Source organism: Papaver somniferum, chromosome 8 (assembly GCF_003573695.1).
Source record: "Papaver somniferum cultivar HN1 chromosome 8, ASM357369v1, whole genome shotgun sequence".
In the NCBI taxonomy this organism is placed as follows: domain Eukaryota; kingdom Viridiplantae; phylum Streptophyta; class Magnoliopsida; order Ranunculales; family Papaveraceae; genus Papaver; species Papaver somniferum.
Genome location: NC_039365.1, coordinates 8,867,920 through 8,886,399, shown reverse-complemented (window position 1 = coordinate 8,886,399; position 18,480 = coordinate 8,867,920). Strand labels below are relative to the sequence as shown.

Here is an 18,480-nt window from a genome sequence, read left to right as displayed (position 1 = left end):
TGTTTATTTACTTAGAGGGAAGGATGACGCCTTAGAATCCTCTAAAATATATAAACGTGAAGTTGAAAACCAATTAAATGCTACCATTAAAAATTGTTAGGTCTGACCGTGGTGGTGAATATGAAATTCCTGTAGAATATTTCTGTAAAGAAAATGGCATAGTACATGAAACTACAACCCCTTGTTCACTTGAATCCAATGGTGTAGTTGAACGTAATAATCGTACCCTTCAGGAAATGATGAATGACATGTTTATTAGTTTGGTATTACCTTCGAATTTGTGGGGGAGGCTATCTTCTCATCCAATTACATCCTGAATAGAGTACTCTTTAAAGGATCAGATAAAACTCCATATGAGTTATGGAAAGGTAGAAAACCATCTTATGCTTACTTCAAAGTGTGGGGTTGCTTGGAAAAGGTGACCATCCCTCCTCGTAAGAGAACTAAGATAGGACCCAAAAGTGTTGATTGTGTTTTCATAGGGTATTCCGAGCATACTAGTGCTTATAGGTTTATGGTTACGAGTTCTAAAATTTCTGACATATGGTTGAATACAATTATGAAGTCTAAACACGCTGAGTTTTTTGAGAATGGTTTTCCTACGAAACGTGATTCTATAAAGAGATGTTTATATGATCCCTTAGATCAGTCGTAAACTAGTCAGTCTTTACCTTTAGAGGAAGATGCACCAGAAATAGAGCCTAGAAGAGGTAAAAGGGTTAGAACTGAGAAAACCTATACTGGTTGCAATAAATACCTAGTTGAGTCTGATCCACATACTTATAAAGAAGCCATGAATTATCCTGAAGCTCCATAGTGGAAAGAAGCTTCGAGTAGTGAAATGGATTCCATCCGAGAGCTTGCAGATTTACCTCCATGGTCTAAGGCCATAGGTTTTAAATGGATCTTCAATAAGAAACGTAAGATAAATTGAAATGTTGAAAAATACAAGGATTGGTTGGTAGCTAAAGGCTACAAATAGAGAGAAGATATATAGTTGTTTGACACCTATTCACCATTGACTAGAATTAACTCCATTAGGATGTTAATTTCTATAACTTGTGTCTATAACATAGAGATACATCAAATGGATGTAAAGATAGCGTTTCTTAATGGTGAATTAAATGATGAAATTTATGTGAAACAACTCGAGGTCTTTGTAGTTAAATGTTGTGAGAATAAAGTTTGTAAACTGATTAAATCTTTGTATGGATCGAAACAAGCACCTAAACAGTGACATGATAAATTTGATCATGTGATGATTTCTAGTGGTTTTAGAATTAATGAATCTGAGAAGTGTGTTTATACTAAAATTTTCAAGGATGTCAGTGTGATTGTGTTCTTGTTGATGATATGCTTATACTAGGTACAAACATGGATGTTATCGATTCCACTAATAAGTTGCTAAATGAGAACTTTGACATGGAAGACTTAGGCCCCGTTGATGTAATATTAGGGATGAAGATTAAAAGAACTTCTAATGGATATATTTTGAGTTAATGTCATTATGTTGAATTTATACTTTGGAAATTTAATCAGTTTAACTGTAAACCTTCTTGTACTCCATATGATTCTTTTTGTACTCTCAAGAATAATAAGGGTGATAGAGTTAATCAACTTGAATAATCGAGAGTCATAAAAAGTCCGTTGTTTTTGATGAACTGTATGAGACCAGACATTTCTTATGCTGTGAGTAGGTTAAGCATATATACTTGTAATTCGGGGCAGATGCATTGGGATGCACTTATTAGAGTGTTGTGATACTTGAAGTACGCAATGAAATTGTATTTGAGTTACAAATGGTATCCTTCCATCCTTGAGGGATTTTGTGACACAAACTGGATAACAGACTCAGAGGAGTCTAAGTCTACGTGTGGATATGTATTTACTCTAGTTGGTGTGTCTGTTTCTTGGAAGAGTTCCAAACAGACATGTATAGCTCGATCCACTATGGAATCGGAGTATTGCATTAGATAAAGCAGGAGAGGAGGCCGAATGTCTAAGATGCTTTTTAGAAGACATTCCTCTCTAGAATAGGCCTGTGCCAGCTATATCTATACACTGTGAGAGCCAAGATGCTATATCGAGAGCTAAAAATAACATTTATAATGGGAAGTCCATACATATACGTAGAAAACACAATTGTCTGAAAGAATAATCTCAAGAGGCATTATTTCCATTGATTGGATAAGGTCAAAGGAGAATATCGTGGACCCTTTGACGAAAGGTTTGTCCAAAGAGATAGTTAGTAATTCATCGGGGGGGATGGGGTTTAGGCTCAATAATTAAAATTTCCATGAAGGATACTCAACCTTGCTGATTGGAGATCACAAAATCAAGGTTTTGAATGAGACAACTAATTTGTGGTGGGCAAAGGAAACACTATCAGAGAATTTCATTATATGTCCCTTACTTACGGTGTAGATGTAATAGTGTGACTGCATGTGGATGATGACTTTTAAATAAGACTCAATGAGTTCTATAGTTTCAGTTTAAGATTGAAGTGGGGTGTAGCAGTAAACACTCTTGATGGAACTCACATATATGAATGAGGAAGTGGGTCTGCTTCCTATAAGAATTAATAAAGTCGATTTTCTAGAGCATTCTGAGAAAAAGGATATGCCCAGGGCCAAATTGGACAAAACGGCACGAACTTAGCAACAACTGGAGGATATCATGCGTGGTTGTTATCGCAAATTGGAGTAACACTAGAAGTTCAATACATCGCGTTCATTGTTTCTAGCAAGTAGTTTCGGTAACTTCTCACTAAGCAAGGGTTCAAGACCTCATGGACACCTTTTCCTAAATGGTATTTTCCGTATTCTGATTTTTCATCTTTTTGTCGAGATTTAATTCATGTGGGGGATTGTTGCAAAAAATGAGTTTTCACTTAAAATGTTTTTGTTGTTGGTGGGGTTTGATCTTAGGACTCAAGGATTCTATGGATGCTCACTCGTTTATTTGAGTGAATGAATTTCTCTTTAGAGAAGGAGTTCCACTATATAACCATTTTCTTATGGATATATTGACAAACGAGGGTGGATTGGGTGGATCAAAATATGGCTGAAATATACATGTTTCGACTCATGCATATGCGCGCAAACCATGCACCAAGTTTTTTTTGTAAGAAATTAATTCCAAAATATTTTCTTAAGAGTTTTATTTTGGGAAAATTCCTTTTACGCGTTTAATTGTTTTACAAGAAGAAAAAACTTGATTTACAAGAAATCTGAAACCCTAAAGGGTTTTTTTTTTTTATTTATGAATACTAAAAGTTTTCATAGTAAAAATTAAAAATGAAGTGCATCTTAGCTCTGTCCTCTTTTCTTCATCTTCTTTGTTTTGCGAGGCGTGTTTTTCATCCAATCCATGTTGCTAAGTTCAAGAGTGGGTAGCTTGCGTTGTGCCAACACGAGCTATATCGGGCAGTATTATCCTGGACATATCTTCGCCGTGAGGGGTTTAGCTTACTCATCTCGAGTATACCCGCGAACTAATTTGTTAAGGATAACTTGTTGAACCTGTGATTCTGTCCTCGTCAAGTTGTTTGTAGTAGAGTTAATTTTCATTCAGTCTTTTATATCTAACGGGTTATTCATTGTTGAAAGATTCCAACAAAAATTACATCGCGCAAACTCATTCGTTCCAAGAATAATTGTGTAGGTATCAATAATGTCCAGATTCTTGTTGATTTTGTTCCTTTTCTGAATAGTCCAAGAATATTAAAACCCAGAATAGACAACATTACGTGTCACACGTATGTGAAATTATTTGAAATAAAAACCCATTCTACTTACATAATATGTATCTCCGATTCTTTAAAACTCCCGCACATTCTACAACATCGACCTTAGAAATGTAACATTATTTGTTGCATAAAAATAATGAAACCATGATTATCTAGCTCATAACTCAATTAACGAACAACAATGGACTCTGTTATCCATTATAGTCAAATAAAATTAAAGTTATACCATTTAATTTAAAAATATGTGAGACTACGCAAAATTAGTCCCTGAACAACTCCTCATTAATACTTGCCACCACCACAACACCACCCACTAATACTATTGTTACCGAAACATCTTACACCAGCATTTCCAATCATGCCATAACGTTTTCCGTTAACGCCACCAAGATCAACACTACTTTCCACTTCTATAATGTTTAACCAATCTAAGTATTAGTTAGTATGAATATACTATATATATTATAATTTCCAATAAAATAATTAGTTTATCATTTTTAATATGAAATTGTAGAAAATTTATCGTAAAAGATTAATGAAACATTAGTGATACAATAAGTAAATTTTGGTGTTTAGATGCACGAAATTCGACGCCCAATCACAATCACCACTTATGAGAAACAATTACAGTCGCAGATTTATCTTCGTAAGGACAAGTCTCGTTTATTCTTTATCTATTCTAACTTATCCAAATTTTATTTTTTACTATGGATCGCAGTATTTTGAAGAAGTAACAAAGTTTCTTATGTTAGAGCATAGCTCGATTGAACCCACTAAGCGTCGGTATGTCAAGTTTGGTTGTCATATTTTAGTGAATCAAAACTCATTTAAAAGAGTTGATTGATTATACTAGAGTCAACTTCGTGTAGGTTATCTTGAAAGTATTAGGATATGAGACTTATAAGTATTAAATGAAGACTTGAAGATTGTGAAGAAGTATGGAGCTATAACGACAACATCATCCTTCCTCTTGAGGTTAGTAATATTTGACTTGAAATATTTCATTCCCTAACGTCCCTTTTAAGTCGTGCATATTGAAAACATAACTGTGAAGCTGTGTATGATACTCTAGTTAGACATAATATTAAGGAATACAATACGAGGTTTATTGCTTAACCATTAAACTTTGTATATAAGACATCGACATAATCGTATGAATGCTACTGTGATTGTGTATGGGTATGAGTGAAGATTTCATCTTAGGAAACAATGTTTTACATTCTTTTAAAGGAAGAAAGTTCACAAACCTGTTTTGTGGATCGAAAGGGAAATCTCTAGGTTTATTGGTATTGTTATTCATTGCAAATATATTTTAAATTACCAATATGTGTGTTTAGTATAACCGTTCATAAACTTGTTTATGTACCATGGTAAAACTATTCACAAGGCCTAATTTATGTATTGGTATGACTTTTATTAGTGAAACCGATCTTAAGTACTCACTCAAGATAGTATGATCGATGCCTTGTAAACATCAACTTTTATTTGGTGATGGGGGAACCGATCCTAGTAAAAGGTGCAACAAATTTGAAAGAGGGGAATCGATCCTTGTAAGAGGTGCAACACGTTTTTAATAGATGGAGGAAACGATCCTATGAACATGTGCAACAAGTTCTTAGAAGATGGGGGAACCGATCCTATGGACATGTGCACCAAATACAGGTAGTTACCATAAGTATGTGGGGAGCCGATCCTAGTACCTAGTCAACCGAGTTTTGGTAACTAGCGTGACTATGCACGATATTCACATGGAGGTAGAATCGAAACTTGTTTTTGTAGAACCGTGAAACCCATCATTGGTGATTTGATAGGATAATCAATCACATAGTTCTTGGAAGTCAGATGAACCAATTCTAAATTCGTTTGGAAGTGTGACAAATCGGTTTCAAGATTGTAAGTATGAAAAAAGACTTGCAAAGTAAAGATGTCGACATACTTTGAACATGTGCATTAACTCTTATCATTAGTTGCTCAAAGATATTCCTTAATATCTAAAGGAGAATCCCAGGACCGAAATAAATTGAGAATATTTTAATTAAGGTTTCTTAGTTTTTATAAGCTATATAATTTCCAGCAATTAAATGCATATATTTAGAAAATAATAATTAGTAATGTGCATTCACTGATTATAGATTTTTCTATTGGGATTTCGGTCAATATTTGGACAGTGCATTTCCAGGAGTTATGAAAACCGATTTTGTTTTTATTGCATATCTTTAAGAGTATTCGGTTTTGGAAATTCCTTGGTGTCCAAACTTCCTTGTCTATAAATATTGAAGTTTGCATCTCTAGCAAACTAATCCTCGGAGCCAGCAAAACTACCTCAGTTATGTTGTTACCGATGGAGCCGCCTATTAGAGAGGAGAGTACCCTAATTAGGAGAAATCTCTTACGGCCGCTCGGTTTAAAGAATTCTTTGGCATTGAGAATCTCTATTTGTACCGTTGGTAGGAAACTAGATAATTGCAGTTTATTTTAGTTTTCGATTGATTTGGTTGACTAAAGGTGGTTGAACTTTGATTGCACCTAGTTTGTTTATGCTTGAGAATATTCTCTTCTGATATAAGATTCACTCAAACTAGATCAAAGTTTTGACGGGTATCTTTAGACTGTTTGTAGATCTAAATACGTCTTGTGATAATCCAACATTAATAGACTCCGTTCTGTGTGTGATTGATCACAAGAAATACAAGTTGATTGTGTGCAGGTGCTGATTGAAGATCAAAGAAGATTCGAAGACAAGAATATTTTTTGGGTTCATAATATTTGGTGTGCACAATACTTGTTTCGGCTGGAAAGGGATACAACTATAATCGTTTTATCTTTGTGATATATTGGATTGATTAGTTGAGTAGATTGACATCAATACACTTCTTTGTGATTAATAGTATTGATTGCATAGTCTAACAATTACTTCGATGATTGTTGAGAGATAGATCTAAGGACCTAAATAAGGAGTTTATTGGTTAAACGGAAGAGCCTTTGTCAAACTCATATCACGTTGTTTGAAAAGAGTTGTTACCGAACAGATTTGTTGTTCCTTTACTGTTTGGAATACGAACCAAGGGAATTTTTCCAAGTGCGTGACTTACTGCAAGTTGGAGACGCATAAATACTGAATAAACTAAGTGAACTATAGGTTTAGTTGCTTGGTCTCAACTATATGAAGTTGATTTATATTTTGTATAGCGGCTTAATTCTGAGAGTATTCAATCTGGACTAGGTACCGAGGTTTTTCTTCATTTGCGGTTTCCTCGTTAACAAAGTCTTGTTGTGTCATTTACTTTTATTTTCCGCAATTATAATTGTGCTATTATAATTTAAAGTAAATTACACAAGCGTTAATTCATATTTTACTTGATAGTCAATCCCTAGAGTTTGGTTAAGTCCGAACCTATTATCAAGTAAACATACTTCGTTGTTGTATTGGCTCGATCTCGTATCCATAGACGATCACACGAAGTGTGAACCGATTAGTTGTATTGTCTCGACTCAGTACATAGACAATCACTTTCGGAGAAGGACTTATATGTGGAATTTTTTTAGATTGAGGTATATTTGGGTACCCTCGTCTTTTCAGCTTACAACTTATAAGCCAGGTTATTTGGTATTTTTATCTTCATATATTGTATCTTGTTTGAATTTGAAAACTTAATTCTATTTTCCCAATTTCTATAAACGTGTCTGTTCCGATAAGGTATCTTTTCCATGATACACCATTATTAGATGTCTTTTGAAGGCGTCTATTGGAGATGAAGAGACACCTCCAACAAACATGAAACCTCTATAAATTGCGAAGGCTTTCTCCCATTTCAACACATCAAAATCTCTGATTTCTTTTTCTTTCTAAGCATCATCAAAATCCAATAATTTTTTTTGTTGTTGTTGGATTAAGGAAGTACAACTCTTGAATCAAAATTGTCGTCATGGCTTCATTATATCCTAAAAGCATTATTACATTGACCGACTGTACTCATTAGTTATTTGGAGAAGGTCGAGATATTTGATGAAAAAATCACAAGGGCTTGAAGTCGTTGTTATAACATTCTTCTTTATTTTTTGATGTTACGCCCTTTGATGCCCAATTTCCAACAATAACATTGGTAAATTTGAGTTGCTTTTTTTTTTTAATTTGATAATTAATAACTTGTTCATGCATTTTTGACTTAGCACCTAAAAAATCTACTAATTTCTTTAGGGAAACTTATGATTGTGCCTCATTATGATGCTAACAATTAGGTTGTTTTCTTACAGGAACAGATAGAAATGATTGTTTTTAGAATTTACAGTTCTCTTCTTTATTAGGCCGATGGATGAATCTATATATAATGACTTTGTTTCAATGCGAAGCATGACTGTTTTTTCTAATTTAACACAAAAAGATTGGATTTGGGTGGTTTGGTGTCATATCCTGGAAATTTCCAAATTGTCCCTACCTTTTGTTCCAATTACTATAACTACTCGTGTGTCGTATTTTTTTAGGGGTATAATTGACAATCAAACTTTAATATAACGTATCTAAAAATTCGTGCCTTGGATTTTACAAATTTTATCTCGTTGGAATGGTCTTAAAAAGCTCTACGCAATGAGTACAAACAACAATATCAAATTTAGAGATTTTATCAAAAATTCAGAAGTGTTTATCATTTTAGAGACAATTTTCAAAAATTAAATGTATATCTGTGATGCAAACCACCACAAAGTATACGTAATACTTATGTAGCCATATTTTGGTTTATGCATCACATTATTTTCCATTGCAACTAATAAAACGATGTACTCCCTCCATTTTAAAAAAAGCGATACTTTCAGTTTAGGCACAATTTTCGAAAATTGAATGAATGACCATTATGCAAACCACCACAAAGGATGCTTAGCACATTATGTCAGGAAAAATGATACTTTCACGCCGTGTCACGAAAAATGATACTTTGCGCCATCGGGAAAACTAATACTTTCGCGCCGATTTCTTCGATCGGCCGACCCACTGTGACAATGGTCATTTAGTCTTAATTAGCTTCTACCCTATACCACAAATGGAGGAAATCCACAATTTAATTAAGTTGTTCAGATATCATTCTAGAGGTTGCCTTTTGGTTTCCGGAGATAGAAAAATTAGAGATTAGTTTGGGTACAGAATTTCAAAATGATTTCTAGAAAAAGTAAGTTAATTCATTTCACTTTTGATTTCTGCTTCTAGTATCCAAACAAGATACAAATATTTAGGTCAGCTTCTTTTCCTTTAGAAATCGAATATGGGAGATCTTCTTTTTAGATCACAATTTTAACCTGTCTAAAGGAGCTAAACACTATTTAGAACGAGTTAGGAAAAATACCGGTTGTACATTTTGCCTTCCTTATGAGAAAAATATTATTAAATAATGATTTTTAATTCTTAAATATATTTCACCGAATCTTTCCACCATAATTTTTTGGTTCTCCCTCTTATTCTTGCAAATATATTTCACCATAATAAAATCCTAAATTAAGTTGGAAAAGGATATTTACACCTAAACAAAAACGTTCCTAAAAATATAGCGAGTTGGAGATTAATTTTTTTCCTCTAACTTTAAGGAATAATTAAACATATAAATTGATTTAAGGATGTCTAGCTTATGGCGCCACATTCTAAACGCACACAGCGGTCGTTAAAGAAGCTCTTAAGAAACATTGTTATTTTATTTTTTTTTTATTTTTTCTTCTTCTTCTTGAAAATCCGTCTAATCATTTATTTTTAATAATATCAAATATTCTCTTTCCTTATTTCCCTAAAAATAAAATTAATCATCTTTCCTAATTAAGGAAAAGCACGCGTCAGACTCAAACAAGTACATGTGTTGACACAGGCGTACACAGACGATCTGTTTTCTTCTTTCTTTTCTCCCAAGTTAAACAGACCGACACGTTCTCATTCCACAATAAATACAACCATGCATGTCTTTCTTACGCAAAAATTCATCTTCTTTCTTCTTCCTCTCAAATCAAAACCCACATTTCTCATTAATGGATTTCAAAGTTGGTTCTCTCGATACACCCAAACCCTCTAATGGAGACGTGGGTTCTTTAGCTACAAATCAAGTATCAACCCTTAAGACTTCGGCTTCATCAACACAGTTATGTTCAGCTGAAGCAACGTTAGGAAGACATCTAGCAAGACGTTTAGTACAAGTTGGTGTGAGTGATGTATTTGCAGTGCCTGGTGATTTTAATCTAACGTTACTTGATGATCTTATTGCTGAACCTGGGTTAAAACTAATTGGTTGTTGTAATGAACTGAATGCTGGTTATGCTGCTGATGGTTATGCGAGATCTCGTGGTGTTGCTGCTTGTGCTGTTACTTTTACTGTTGGTGGTTTAAGTATTTTAAATGCTATTGCTGGTGCTTACAGTGAGAATTTGCCAATCATTTGTATTGTTGGTGGTCCTAATTCTAATGATTATGGGACTAATCGCATCTTGCATCATACTATTGGGTTGCCGGATTTTAGTCAAGAGCTTCGTTGTTTCCGGACCGTCACTTGTTATCAGGTATGAATCTTTGCTTTGGTTTTTGCTATGTGTTTTGTGATTTTGGTGGTGATCATTTTGTTTCTGGTTTTTTTGTGTAGGCAATTGTTAATAACTTGGAAGATGCACATGAACAAATTGATACTGCGATTTCGACAGCTTTGAAGGAAAGCAAGCCTGTTTACATCAGTGTCAGTTGCAACTTGTCTGCCATACCACATCCCACGTTTAGCCGAGAGCCTGTTCCATTCTGTTTAGCATCCAAGTAGGAATCTCTAACTTTCTTGTGTTTTTCAATTTTGGGGTGGTTTTGCTAGGTGTTTATGTTTTTGTTTATTGTGGGATTAATTGCAGGTTGAGTAATAGTTTGGGTTTGGAAGCAGCAGTGGATGCTGCAGCTGAGTTCTTGAATAAGGCAGTAAAGCCTGTGATGGTGGCAGGTCCAAAACTAAGGGTTTCCAAGGCTTGCACTGCATTTCTTGAATTGGCTGATGCTTGTGGTTATCCAGTTGCGGTGATGCCATCAGCCAAAGGACTAATGAAGGAGACTCATCCACATTTCATTGGGACTTACTGGGGTGCAGTAAGCACAGCTTTCTGTGCTGAAATCGTCGAATCAGCTGATGCTTACATATTTGCAGGACCAATCTTCAATGACTATAGCTCTGTTGGGTACTCACTACTTCTGAAGAAGGAGAAGGCGATTATCGTTCAACCTGACCGTGTTGTGATTGCTAATGGACCTGCATTTGGATGTGTTTTGATGAAGGATTTCTTACCAGCATTGGCTAAGAAACTTAAGCGAAACACAACTGCTTATGAGAATTACCACAGGATTTATGTCCCAGAAGGGCTTCCTCTTCAGTGTGACCCAAAAGAGCCATTGAGGGTTAATATATTGTTCAAACACATTCAAAAGATGCTATCAGGTGACAGTGCTGTGATTGCCGAGACGGGTGATTCCTGGTTTAACTGCCAGAAGTTGAAATTACCCGAAGGGTGCGGGTGAGAAATTTGCATCAGCATCATATTCTTGTTATCTGCTCTTGTTTGTTATAGTGTTTTTAGAATTTACATAAGAATATATATCTAAGTGTTGTTATTGTAGGTATGAATTCCAAATGCAGTATGGGTCTATTGGTTGGTCAGTTGGTGCAACACTTGGATATGCTCAGGCTGCAAAGGATAAGCGAGTGATTGCTTGTATTGGTGATGGAAGCTTCCAAGTAACTGCACAAGATATATCAACAATGTTGAGGTGTGAGCAGAACCCCATCATTTTCCTGATAAATAATGGTGGGTACACCATCGAAGTTGAGATCCATGATGGACCTTACAATGTGATCAAGAACTGGAATTACACTGCCTTAGTTGATTCTATTCATAATGGTGATGGGAAATGCTGGACCACCAAGGTATATTGGGATATCAAATTTTATAGTTTGCTTGTGTTGTAAGGGTATAAACTTATTAATTACTTTTATGCCTGTTTGATGACTACAGGTTCAATGTGAGGAAGAACTGGTGGAAGCGATTGAGACTGCGACTGAAGTTAAGAAGGACTGCTTGTGTTTCATTGAGATTGTAGTTCACAAGGATGATACAAGTAAAGAGTTGCTGGAATGGGGTTCAAGGGTTTCTTCTGCAAACAGTCGTCCACCAAATCCTCAGTAAACACGTTCCGAGCCTACAGCTGATGCCATTAAGAAGTCAAATTTTATGAACAATCGAGTCTAGAAAAATAAATTCCAGTACGTCTAATTTAAGTTTAGGTGATCAAGTTTTAATAGGGTATTAATTATATGTCTGTTTTGATCTCTCAGTTACGAAATGCTGGATTTCATAGTATTGTTTGGTGGAGAGATCCATTATTCATTTAATAAAATATTAATAGTATTTGCTTGTTCTTGTTACTTTCGATTACCTCCAGCAAAATTTTTATTTGTACATATTTCGAGACTGAAATGGTGAAATCGTTCTAAGTTACAAGACAACTGATCTCACTGGAACAGTACGTTGCCAGTCTTGAAAAACATCCTGTAGTAAGAGATGCAGGGTCTCTAGGGCTCAGAGATATGGTCAAGAACCTCAAAGAGTGCTGTTCCGTTGTGCTAGGAAATTTCTGTTAGCCCAAGTAAAACCTACTTATAAGAAGAAAAAAAAAGCAAGCACTCAATCAAATTTCTCTCAATCAAATTTTATGTTAGCAGAGAATATAGCAGTCTGGATTGGTTGTGTACCTACATCAACAATGGGCGGTGATGATAACTCATTGCTTGTTACTGAGGTATGCTGCACACATACAGGCTCTTAGCTCTTATTCATGCAATTGAATTGATCAATCAATCGTTACAAAATACCCTTCTTTAGTAAATGTATAGATTAGAAACTCTTTTAATTAATACTCGATTATTTAATAAACTCTTTTAAATAATATTTTTGGCCGGTTCCCAGTCGAGGACATCGCTAAAATTATAAGATACTACTTTTTTGATTACCTATGTGCCCCGTATGAAATATAAATTAATAATGGATTATATATATACATTCAATACTTTAATGATTTACGAAGACTTTTTAAAAAATGATTTAATTGTCTTCTGTTTTTTGCTAAAATCAATATCGCATTGAATTTCATCTCTAATTTTTCTTATCATTGAAAGAATTTTTGGTGTTGTTGGATTATTCTTCTTGTGCTTGAACAATGCTTTACGAATTTCATCGGTCATTGTTGATTTTTTAGCACCTTTAAGATGAGAAGCCATTTTTGTGTGTATGATTTGTTTGTATTAGTAGTATGATTTCATATTGTATTTTTATATGAAATATTTCTTTTTTGATAAAAATTTATTTAGAAAATATGATATTGATATTGTGTTTATAAAAAAATATGATTTGATATTGATATTGTTTATATAAGAAATTAAAAATATGATTTGATATTGATATTGTATTTATATAGGAATATAAAAGATATGATATGGTATCTTGCTTGTATAGAAACTAATTATTTAATATGAAATTTATTAATTAATATCTCGCTTAATTAATAAATTTTGATGGTTCCGACAGCATTAATTTATAGAATTTCTACTGTATAATGGAGTCCGACTTTGTGCATCCCTGTTTAACCGGGGTGCACATTCCTCCCATTCTAATTAGCTAAAAATTCTCCGACGTTATCTATTTTTCACAATTACTATCCATTTTTATTTCCTTAAGAAAATAAAAAAGATGTATCGGGAATTATCAATCCAATTAGTGCGCACATCTCTCCATAATTCAATTAATTGTGATTTTTCTTTTCCTTCTCTCTTCGGAGCAACAAAGAAGATGGAAGGCCTGGTTCATAAGATTCCATAAAAAAAAAAATCTCAGCAGTAAGTTTAACCTGCACATAAGAATGGAAATTATTAAACTTCCTCAATCTCTGGAAAACCCTAAAAACACGACGGCATTACCATTACATGAATTGTGTGATCCTGTAACTGGTTCTTTTCATGCTTATGAATTGTGTGATCCTGTAACTGGTTCTTTTCATGCTTATGAAGATACAACGTCTATAGAGGTAATCCGGGGATATAATCAGTCTTGCAACAACGAGATTAATAGATATGAAGATGACAGTGATTCCTATAACGACTTTGGATAACATAGTTTGGGTTCTGCAAGTGATGAAGAAAATGGTGAAATACAAGATCAATCTTGTGATAAGCCATAAAATGCAGAGTCAGAAGAACGATTTTCTGGTAAGATGATTGAAATTGGGAATGAAGAAGAATCAAAGGTGGGAATGATATTTGAAACCACACAGCAAGCTTATGAATCAATTCTTCTTAATATAAAGGAGAATGATTTTCCTGACTTGGCTGAACCACAGTAAACCTAATATTTTCTCCAATAAAAATAAGCCACCTGTAAGATAAGGAAATATTAGTTGCTTTTCCGAAAAGATACGACTTCTGCTAGCAAATTCTGATATTTTTTACGAAAAGACACTAAATTGTTGCGGTTGTACTGATGATGGAAAGACGCTACTGTAGGTCATTGTGTATATCAAGATTGGGAAAAGACACTCCTCTTGGTCAATTTGTATAAAAAGATTGCCCTTCACAGAAAACAGACGGTCCCAAAGTTGCATCGAGACATAGTTATGTTCTACAGTTTTTCTGGCTTTGGAGTAATTAGAACCATTAGATACAGTGAAGAATCATTAGATAGAGGACTGATATAAGGCTTGCAATGAATAGACATAACCAACAACATCCGGTCTAGGCGAGAGAGTCAAGAGAAAGAATGCGATGTAAGGTAATAAATTTCATTAGGGTTAGAATCCCTTTCATGGGAATCATTGTGAAAGAAAGTCATCAGTGTTTGGGTTTTATTCCGATTCTTTATGTGTTTACGTTTTTTTTTTTTTTTTTTTTGATTTACCAAATCTATAGAGAAGAAGAAATCTCCCGAACCCCAAATGATTCTTATTTATATTAGGGACTGCTTTGAGCAGCATTTGGTTAGTTTCATCCAATTGGTCTAAATCCTCTATCTTGCATGTAAAATGTTTGATAAATAAATTTTTTTGAAAGACCTTTTAAACAAGAATTTGGGACTTCTTCAAGTATTGCTTGATTGTTTACTGCACCTTTTCGTTAGATTTCGAACAAATGCATGAGAAACAAGATTTTAGTTGTTTAACTCATTTTCATTTTTATTTTGAAAAGTAAAGCACGATGAAACATATGTATATGTAATTATCTCTCTTGCATACAAGTATTTCCTGAATCAAATATTTGTTCTATGTTTTTTTCGGGAACTTCCAAGAAGCATACAAAGTTCAGGCCTAGCGTATACTTATTAGTCATCCTCGGAATCGGTTGATATAGGCGACACATGAATTCCCAAGGTACGCGCGCTGCAACTTGGTGTTTGGATCTATTTATTGTGTTAAGCCAACTTTGTAGTGAACTTGGTTTTTGGATCTTATTATTTTATTAACCCTACTTTGTAGTGAACTTCCTGTTTATGTAGGTAGCATTAGGTTCTTGATAAGGAACCGCTCCCAACATACAACAGGCTGGATCATATCAGGCACAATTGTTATTAGAAATCTTAAAATCTATTATCAATGTAGTATTATGCTGATGTGATTTAAAAAAAATAGCAAAAATTTCTCATTGAATCTTAGTTTAACTAAGTTGTCATTATATTTGCAGGTGTGGTTGTGAGACCAAGCACAATTGAAACCACAAAGATACACCGAATGCTCCATCAAGTCTGTAACAGAAAGTTAGATGCAGATCAATGACGATTTTAGGATTGAACTAATTTTGAGTTTTTCCTTTAAGTTTATGCCGGCTTCTTTGTCTTTTTGGACTACAGATTAAGCTGCAATGATAACAATGAGGTAAGCTTTCACAATTTTATGTTTGTTTGCATTACTTATACCAAGTAATTGGGCATGGTCATTTCCAAGAACTCTTTATGATCTAGCTCACTGTTGGGACTGTAATCGCTTCTCTACTACTGGTAATCATTATTGGAAACTTATTCCGGCGGCAGTAATATGGACTCTTTGGAAGGAGAGGAATGCTCGCACCTTTGAAGAGAAGCATACCTTTAAAACTGATACAGACTTAGGAACTGAAGCAAAATCTCTTGTGTTGGCTTGGGCTAGTTCGTTGGGTTTCAATGCTTATCTCAACTTTTCTTTTTCTGTCCAACATTGGGACAATCTCTTTTCGTAATTAGTCCGTAATTTTTTGTTTTTGCCTTTGCTACCACTGGTAGCTCCTCTGTACATTCTTTTCTTCTATAAAATCTCTCTTTCTATCAAAAAAAAGCATTATACCAACATCCAAATCTTATCAAGTCCCATAAGTAGTTCAGACCAAGACCAAGTAAGTTTTCTTTGATTCACGTACATTTGCATATAAAATCCTTCATTCACAGCAAAAAATCGATAAGTAAACTAAGCCAAAGGTAGATGATACGTACTTACTTTAGTGCTTGAACCAAATCAAGAATTCACAAACTAAGCCAAATGAGGATATTACATACGCACGTTACTTTATAATGTTTGAACCGTTACCTTCCATTTTTTGAGACTCCGATACTATGTCACAGATCAACAAAGTGGTTTCTATCATGTTCGCAATATGTGTCGAAGCTGACGTTGCAATGGAAAAAAAAAACAATAGAGAAACTACTGCAACGAGTCCAGAGTAATCAATAACATAAGAAATCAATAACATGAACAGCAATACTTCCTTCTTCCTCTTGATGAGGGACCATGCTACCAAGAGAAGCATAATTTTCTAGACATGGTCAATGTTTTGGCAATCCCTTTGTTTAGACCCTACACAAAAAGAAATAAGAAGACAGTAGAAAATAAGACTCTTACCTGTGCAATATTATGCGGAAATATGGATGGATTAAGACTCTCGGAGGATTGGAGAATTGCCCATATACTCAGGACTTTATCACGAAGTTGCAACAAACTTTGTTATTCCCTCCTTTATAATTTTTAGAATAAAGAATCGTAACTCTTCCAAAACATTAGGAGCGAAATTTCTTGGTCAAGTGACTCCTGATTGATTTGTATCTTTAATGTAATTTTCCCTTGGTTAAACGTACCCTACACAGGAGAAAGAAGAAGAGAATGGAAAATTAGATTCTTACATGGATGGATTAAGACTCTCCGAAGATTAGAATTTCGAAAATTGCCGTATACTCAAAACTATATGACGAATTGCACAGTCTTTGTATCCCTACTACTGGAAGCCCAACTCCCGTCGTCATTAGACACTAAAGATCTCCTTGATAAGTTTTAGTGAATCTGTCGCGAATAAATATGGTTTTTAAGTCTAAGAGTCGTAACTTTTCGAAAATATCTTGAGCGAAATTTCCAAGTGACTCCTGATGAAGAGTCGTGTCTTTTCTGATTATTTCTTTAAAAATAATTTTCCACGTGGGATCACAATTTAAGAGAAAAATATTTATATTAGGGACTGCTTTGAGCAGCATTTGGTTAGTTTCATCCAATTGGTCTAAATCCTCTATCTTGCATGTAAAATGTTTGATAAATATTTTTTTTTGAAAGACCTTTTAAACAAGAATTTGGGACTTCTTCAAGTATTGCTTGATTGTTTACTGTACCTTTTCGTTAGATTTCGAACAAATACATGAGAAACAAGATTTTAGTTGTTTAACTCATTTTCATTTTGATTTTGAACAGTAAAGCACGATGAAACATATGTATATGTAATTATCTCTCTTGCATACAAGTATTTCCTGAATCAAATATTTGTTATATGTTTTTTTCGGGAACTTCCAAGAAGAATACAAAAGTTCAGGCCTAGCGTATACTTATTAGTCATCCTCGGAAGCCGTTGATATAGGCGACACATTAATTCCCAAGGTACGCGCGCTGCAACTTGGTGTTTGGATCTATTTATTGTGTTAAGCCAACTTCGTAGTGAACTTGGTTTTTGGATCTATTTATTTTATTAACCCTACTTTGTAGTGAACTTCCTGTTTATGTAGGTAGCATTAAGTTCTTGATAAGGAGCCGCTCCCAACATACAACATGCTGGATGCATATCAGGCACAATTGTTATTAGAAATCTTAAACCTATTATCAATGTAGTATTGTGCTGATGTGATTTAAAAAAAAAAAATAGCAAAAATTTCTCATTGAATCTTAGTTTAACTAAGTTGACATTATGTTTGCAGGTGTGGTTGTGAGACCAAGCACAATTGAAACCACAAAGATACACCGAATGCTCCATCAAGTCTGTAACAGAAAGTTAGATGCAGATCAATGACGATTTTAGGATTGAACTAATTTTGGGTTTTTCCTTTAAGTTTATGCCGGCTTCTTTGTCGTTTTGGACTACAGATTAAGCTGCAATGAAAACAATGAGGTAAGCTTTCACAATTTTATGTTGTTTGCATTACTTATCACTCCAACCTATCTGACATATTATCCGTGTGTAATATGCATATCCAACCATAATGTTATATGTCTTGGTTTGTAAAGGTATCTACGGGACTCATGGAATGTGTGTTATGCAGTTTCATCAGGTATTGGTCATTTAACAGTAAAATGAATGTTATAGAAGGGAATCATGACGCAACATGCGCGAATGGCATGCCAAACCCTTGGCCCCACCATGCCAAGCAAACCGCACCTTGCCTTGGCCCCACCATGCCAAGCCTTCCGTACC

At 34.5% G+C, this 18,480-nt stretch overlaps 1 protein-coding gene across 1 annotated transcript; it reads left to right on the top strand.

Annotated features, from left to right (window-relative positions):
- Positions 1–9,751: 9,751 nt before the first annotated feature.
- On the top strand, positions 9,752–12,001 carry LOC113306918 (pyruvate decarboxylase 1-like). Its single transcript, XM_026555834.1, has 5 exons — positions 9,752–10,276; positions 10,357–10,520; positions 10,610–11,260; positions 11,364–11,670; positions 11,759–12,001. The coding sequence occupies exons 1-5, from the start codon at positions 9,752–9,754 to the stop codon at positions 11,927–11,929; spliced, it is 1,818 nt and encodes a 605-aa protein (XP_026411619.1). The 3' UTR covers positions 11,930–12,001.
- Positions 12,002–18,480: the final 6,479 nt, after the last annotated feature.